At 34.9% G+C, this 7898-nt stretch overlaps 1 protein-coding gene across 1 annotated transcript in view; it reads left to right on the forward strand.

Annotated features, from left to right (window-relative positions):
* Positions 1-7818, forward strand: part of LOC106881630 (death effector domain-containing protein) — a 15776-nt gene extending 7958 nt beyond the window's left edge. The window contains exons 2-4 of the mRNA XM_014932094.2: positions 3221-3466; positions 5461-5715; positions 6250-7818. Coding sequence (XP_014787580.1) covers positions 3221-3466; positions 5461-5715; positions 6250-6359 — 611 coding nt within the window. The 3' untranslated portion in view covers positions 6360-7818. The remainder of the gene's footprint in view (positions 1-3220; positions 3467-5460; positions 5716-6249) is intronic.
* The last annotated feature ends 80 nt before the right edge of the window (positions 7819-7898 follow it).

Consider the following 7898-nt stretch of genomic DNA (forward strand, 5'->3'; position numbering starts at 1 on the left):
ATCAACCTGGTACTATTCCTGTCAAAGTATTACTCCTGTCATCAACCTGGTACTATTCCTGTCAAAGTATTACTCCTGTCATCAACCAGGTACTATTCCTGTGATAGGGGCAGTGATAGGCACTGCCCCTATCACAAGCCTGGCACCATTCCTCTGAGCCAGTTACCAACCCTACCACAAGCCTAGTAAAGCTCTATTATGAGCCTGACACTGAACCTATCCCAACACCACTTAGCTGATCTTGTAAACCATCCAAACAGCTACAGATCAATATAATCCTATTTATAGTTTTTTTCTTTATAACAAATTATCTTCTCAACATACTTGAGGCTATCATAATTTTACTTATCATTTGATTATTTACACCTCTTTGTGTTGCTTTCTTAGGTATTGTGGAAAATTCGAAAGGAGGCAGTACCACTCCTTGATAGAAACAATAGAAATGACAACGAGCAGAATAAATTGGAGAAACTCTTGTATAGTTCCATACCCTGTTGCCAAAACTTAAATTATGTAAATGGTCATAATTAACATGATCAGTGAAATTTTTCAATTTAGACTTGAATGTTCTTCCAGTTTTTTTTATTGTGATAAGCAAGCTACTTACCACACAGCCATTTTTTAAAATTAAATATTTGGATGGAAATTCTATTTCTATTTTATATCAAAAGTGATTCTATATTTTAAATTGTGTGACAAAACAAAACATTAAGTTGTCCATGGTAGAAGCCTAACCATCCTCTCCATGTTATCTTCCTAATATAGAAAGTTGCCCCTTCACTTTCTAACATTTGTTTTATCTTCTGTCACAACATGCTCAATATGGTGTTAGGAAATGGATGGGAAAAGCAGGGATAGCCTAGGCAGTGTGATAGCAGATGCTATTTATGCATGACAGGAGAATTTGGATTTGTATGTATGATATCACACTTATCATTTATGCATGTCCAAATTTTATGTTCGAAATATATCCAGTTGGATAATATGTTTCTGGAATTTGATAATTTGTAACAAGTAAATAGAAGCAGACTAATTTGGCAATCCTTGAATTCAAAACATTATTTTAGTTTTGTCATTTTTCATTGAGTTATCATTTTATCTGGCAGCTAGTAAAGAATTTATTTTTGTTCTGGAGTTGTGCCTGTAACCAACTTGCTTATTATAGGCTTGAAGCATTTTGCATTATTGTTCATTGTTATCGTTGTTGTACACATATAAAACATATTTATATGCATACACACACACACATATATTCTTTTATTTGTTTGTCATTTGACTATGACCATGCTGTAGCACCACCTTGAAGGGTTTTAATTGAACCCCAGGATTTATTTTTTTGAAACCTAGTATTTATTCTATCAGTCCTTTTGCTGAATCACTAAGTTATGGGAGCGTAAACACACCAATACCGGTTGTCAAATGGTAATGGAGAGGCAGACATAAAGGCATACACACACACACACACACACATATATATATATACGATGGGCTTCTTTCAGTTTCCATGTGCCAAATCCACTCACAAGGCTTTGGTCAGCCCAAGGCTATAGTAGAAGACACTTGCCCAAGGTTCCACACAGTGGGACTGAACCATGTGGTTGGGAAGCAAGCTTCTTACCACAGCCATGCCTGTATATATATCATCATCTTCTTCATTTAGCATCTGTTTTCTATGCTTGCATGGGTTAGACAGAAAATTGGAACTGGTAAGCTGGCTCCAGTCTGTTTTGGTTTGGTTCCTACAATTGGATGCCCTTTCTAACATCAGCCATTCCATAGAGTGTACTAGGTGTCTTTTATGTATCACTGGCACAGGTGCCTTTTACGTGTCACCAGCATAGATACCTTTTTACATGTTACCAGCAGGTACTTCACACGTGTTACTGTCACCAGCACTAGCCATGACGAAAATTTCACTTCTCGTGAAGTGTCTTCTGAAGCCTAGCAAATTGCCAAAAGTTTTGGTCTCTCTCTCTGTCTGTCTGTGTGTGTGTGTGTGAGATAAACAAAGAATTTATCTCTACTTACCTCCTCATCACATGTACTCACATGCCAAAAAAAAGCCACCTTCAGGCAGACTTTTAGTCAAGCTCCTGAGTAAGGCTGATAAGCCTTCAGCTTAAAGTATGACCATAAAATGAAAGACATGTAAAAAAAAATATGGAGGCATGAAATAACATTAATAGTTCTTTCTATGCATAAATAAAATTTATCATGTAAAATTTTTTTTAAGTCAAAACTTTACCCAGTCTTTTGGTTACCACTGATTTTTAGTGATTTGTCTTGTCTAAAATTTCATCTGATTATGTGGAATTGAAGCTTCAGTGAATTTTTCCCTTCTTTTTGCTGGAATTTTCCAGTTTCCCATATTCTGGCTTTCAATGTTCTTTCCAATGCATTGTTTTCTCCTCCCTTCCAGTCTTGGTTTACCACCTTTCAATCTTGGTGTCAATATGTAACATCATTTCAGTATAATTTTTCCCATTTGTAAATTCCAATTTGACTTCAAAAAACCATTTGAAACAAACTTCAAGTTGTCTCATGATATAAATGAAGTTGTTTATTTTTTTTTTTTTTTTTTTTTTTTTTTTTTTTTTTTGAGAAAAGAACTCAATACAAGGGAACTGACATGGATTTCTTCTCAGAGAAAGGATTTGGCCAATAACAAAATTGCTACTTGATGTCTCATTTCAGACCAACATAAGGAGTACTTTACAGCCAAAGAATATATAAAAGTTTAAGGAGTTCCAAATTTTTTCACTGCTTGTCATACAATTTCTGAATAGGCTAAATTTATTCTCCAATAAATATTCATCTTGTACTTCTACTTCAATAGTTATACCTCTTAGTTTACATTTTGCTGGCTGTGAGAACTAAAGTGTTGTCTCAAAATGCTCTTTTGATTGCAATGTATGATGGACATTTACACTGCAGTCAAAGTCTGAGAGGACAATGTTGACTAAAATTATTGAAGTGGAAGTGATAGTGGCTATTGTATTATCTTGTAACTTTCAGAACTCAACACTGCAAGCCAATAAAACATTAAGCTGTTATACAGAGCACATGTTCCTCACATCACTGAAGTGAGAATCCTCTTCTCATTGTGTCCATGTATATATTAAAAAGTTTATCATCTCTACAGTTGAGGCCAGTAGTTTGAGTATATTAATTGACTTATGTTTTTAGTGCTGACATTCCTAATGGGGAGTTTCTTTTACAGTTACACCTGATCCTGTTGATGAATACCTTGAAGAAACCTCTCGTAATGGCCAGAAGAGACCCATCGACTCTTCTTTGTCTTCAACCACAAAAGGCTCAACTGCCACTGTAACTGGGACCCCAGCCAAAAGACCAAGAAAATCTCGTGCTGGCCGTAGCAACCGTAAATCAAAAACCCGGATATCACAAGATAGTGACATGAACAAATCACAGGATTCGGATGACATTAAAAAGAAAGTAACTTGCGGTGAGTGCTGTTTGCTATCTCTTTTCACCTGTTGCAACATATGTAGTGTGTAGTACAGACTGACAGTTGTGTATGGCAATGGTGGGTGTCTTGAGTGCCGTCTTGATGTAATATAGAGCAATAAGCACAATTGTATTGGGATATAATTGTACTGTCCTTAATATGTGATGTGGTCAAACACTGTCTAATGTGTTTAGTTATTACAGTATTTGTGATATTTATTGTATGATTTAAAAAAAAAACTGTAGAGAAACTCTAAGCCTTGTCACTGCTGTAAAACACAATGCTGTAATTGTTTTTAGATATTTCTATCTTTATACCAAACAGTTACTGTGTTACTGTAAACTTCATTGTGACTGCTTTTATAGAAACACTACATTATGAATAGGTAAGATTTGAAACAGCATTCATAAGTGGGACTCTGATACAAGAGTTCTATGGTTTTGAGGAGTGTGGAACCACCTCTTAGCCACTTATTTTTCCTAGGTTTAATCTGACCCTGAATAGTAGCACCTGTTAGGGTCCCAGCTATGGGTTAACTAGCATGTGAAGCACTGGGAATGAAGGTCCCCTAGTTCTTGTTAGGACTTTCTTCTTGGAGAAAGTAAATTTGTATTAAAAAAAAACCTGAAATGCAGTTAATTTCTGGTCGTCTCAACCTTTGCTGTGCCACTGGTTTTATAGCTGATTGCATTGAAAAGTGGGCTCTGTGCTGTGCAACACTTCACCCACTCAAAACAAATTCATGCACATGAATTTCTTGTACTCTTGGAACTTACTGATTTTAAGAAGCAGTCATGAGTTGACTTTCATGACATTATGAATGATTTGGTTTCTGTTCCTCATCAGGCGCCCCATATCTGTTATGTTTGTGTATGTGTCAGAGGACGTGTTTGCAATGTTAGATTTTTTCATTTGTCATGTCAACCAAACTTATTGACACGTTCAAATTCTATTGGATATAAAGAATAAAAAGTTTTGAATGGTACAGCAATACACTATAATACAAAAAAATGGACTATATACCTGTTGTAATTTAGTTATCCATAGTCTGATGATATTTCGGAATACAATTCCTTCTTCAGATATTCTTAGATGGAGTCGCTGCTATAATCGAATATAGCAGCGACTCCATCTAAGAATGTCTGAAGAAGGAATGGTATTCCGAAATATCATCAGACTATGGATAACTAAATTAGAACAGGTATATAGTCCATTTTTTGTATTATAGTGCATTGTTGTACCATTCAAAACTTTTATTCTTTACATACAATACATAATGCTTCAAGCGAACTGCAATACTCTCCTATCTTCATTGGATATATATGTATTTGTGTTGGAATGGAATATGTGAATTATTTGGTCTGTATTATTGCTCTTTCTGAGACACAATTGTCATGTGGAGGCCAGCTTATTTAAATGGCTGGGATATCACTTTATCTTTTGGTAAACTGACAGATGAAAAATGAGAGGGTGGTCTTGGCTTTGCAATCAAAGAGAACTCAGGCCATGGTATTGCAGGTTTGTGAGATCAAGCCTAGCATGAGCGCATTTACATAAAGCATTGGTAGATATGGTCAGTGAATACCAAACCATTTGATACTATAGTCATCGTCATCATCATTGGTTTAACATCCCCTTTTCCATGCTTGCATGAGGCAAACAGAATATTTTGAGGTGGATTTTCTGTGGCCGGTTGCCCTTCTTTTTACCAACCCTCTTCTATTCCCTGACTAGGTACTATTTTTCCATGACGACCCAGAAAATTGGAAATACAAGACACATGAGTGATACTCATTTATAAGTATCACACACTATCAAGGTAAGAAGATAGTAAAACACACACGAACGATGGGCTTTTTTCCAGTTTTCTTCTACCAAATTCACTCGCAAGACTTTGGTCAGGTTGGAGCTACTGTAGAGTTTGATAATAATTTGTTTATTGTATTTCGTGGAGTGAAGTAAACATACTGTTGACTAATTCTCTTTTTCAGATATTCGGTTGAGAGTCCGTGCTGAGTACTGCCATCATGAAAATGTGCTTGAAGGCAATGTCTTCTCAAATAAACCTGAGTTACTTGAAAGGCAGTTTGAAAAATTTGCCCAGGCCAACACAATCCTTAAATCTCGGGACCTCGGTTCCATTATTTGTGATATAAAATTCTCAGAACTCACTTATTTGGATGCATTCTGGCGAGATTATATTAATGGCTCATTATTGGAAGCTCTTAAAGGCGTGTTTATCACAGGTAAGTTACTTGTTCATTTATATATATATATATATATATATATATATATATAGCAATGTTAATTCTCTACATATATTAGCATGAATTTAATTGGGATACACAAATGACTGTCAGTAGGATGTTAGGCTGTCAAGCCATGATCAGACCAACAAGATATTAATTTTATACACAGTGACTATAAAACAATCAGGCGACTTTGAACAAAGTAAAATACATGTATTGGTGTAGAATTAACACAGCTTAGGTTTGTATGATGGAATGTAGGATGTGTTTTTGTTATTAACATTGTATATTGTCAGTTATGAAAGCTAGTTCAAGTGTACAAACAATTCCTACACCATCAGTAGAGTTTGTGGTGCCTTACCAAACCCATAATTCATTATTACATCTACATTACAACTTGCTAATGTTCAACATCAAGACACAGTCATAGCACACACACACACACACACTAAAGAGTTAAAGTTATTTGATTTACTTTAATGTATGAAAGATTATCATCTTCTAATGTTATTAATAATACCTCTTTTGCAGAGTCCTTGAAACAGGCTGTTGGTCATGAAGCCATCAAGTTACTTGTTAATGTGGATGAAGATGATTATGAAGCAGGTCGACTGAAGTTACTCCAGAATCTCCAAGATTAAAGAACAAGGCTGACATTAACATTTTTTTTTTAATTATTATTAATATTAAATAAAAAAAATATTTTTTTGGTTAATTTTTTAGCCCAAATAGTGGTAGCTGAAATTAACGGCTGCTAGCATGTCCCTCTAGATTTAGGGGTTGGGGGAGGATGGTGTGGGCGGTGGGGAGTATAGGGGTGCCCTAAATACCATTGACGGTTGTTACATCACCGTTGACATTATTACATGGTGCTAGCTATTTTCCCCCCCATGCAACCTGAAGACTCACCCGAGTGATTGTCTTTCTCCTTCCCACCATTTCTTCTAGCTATTTCTGTCAGCAGCAACCGTTTCTTCAAATGCTCACATGTAAATGATGTGCTGTATGTCAGAGCGCCACATGTGACAGCACGCCTGCCACATGTTGCAATGAGCCAGGTAGGTGGCAGCACTTAATATTGGAGTGGCATGACACATGCGGCGGCACAACACATATTCTGCAATGCACTGTGTGTCAGAGTACCACATGTTACAATATGCTACATGTTGGCTTACTATGTATGCTCCATGCCATAGTTTTGGAAATTCCTGCAGATTTTCTTTATATCAAAATAAATATATATATGTACATACATAGATTATATATATTTATATATATACACATTGATATATATATAGTTTCTGTATGTGTGTGTGTGTATATATATATATATATATATATAGGTACACTGGTGGAATACATAATTATTTTATAATGTATGCATGTGTGTGTGTTGGATGTATAAACAGGATAAAAATTACTTGATACGTGTAGTGGAGGTTTATTTATTCATTCGGAGCTGATATTTTTTCTCTGTTGCTGCTTAGAGTAAGCAACAGAGTGAATCATTTTGCTGTGTGTGATCATTGAAGTGACATGAAGATGTCTTTTTTTTTTTTTTTTTTTTTTTTGTCACCTGAAGGAGTGAATATAGAAAGGATTGGATGGTTACTGTTTGTGTTTAAAATAAGTGTCCTCTTTACACACAAACGTTAGAGTAATATATACATATGTATGTGTGTGTTTATATCTATATATCTATATATCTATATATATGTATTATATATTGCCGACATGAGAACATAATTATGAATTCCCTCTTCAAGCTATGTGTGTGCGTATATATATATATATGTGTGTGTGAGTATATATTATATATATATGTGCTACATATATATGTGTATATACATGCATATACATATACGCACATGTGAGTATATATGTGCGTATGTATATATACACACATGCATATGTATAAATATATATATATACACACACTCATGCATGCATACACATTCACATATATTCTAAGGGAGATGAAGTTGATACACCTAGGTAATAAATCAATATACATATGAGTATGGCCAATGCTAGGTGGGTGGAGGTGCTTTTAAAGAGAGTTAAAGAATATATATACAGCCTTAATATTTTTCTCAGAAATCTACAAAAAAAAAAAAACCTGTGTTATTATGATTTTTAGGAATTTTTTTTCTTGTATTATTTTTCATTTATTTTATTTT

This window comes from Octopus bimaculoides, chromosome 20 (genome assembly GCF_001194135.2).
Source record: "Octopus bimaculoides isolate UCB-OBI-ISO-001 chromosome 20, ASM119413v2, whole genome shotgun sequence".
NCBI classification, from domain to species: Eukaryota; Metazoa; Mollusca; class Cephalopoda; order Octopoda; family Octopodidae; genus Octopus; species Octopus bimaculoides.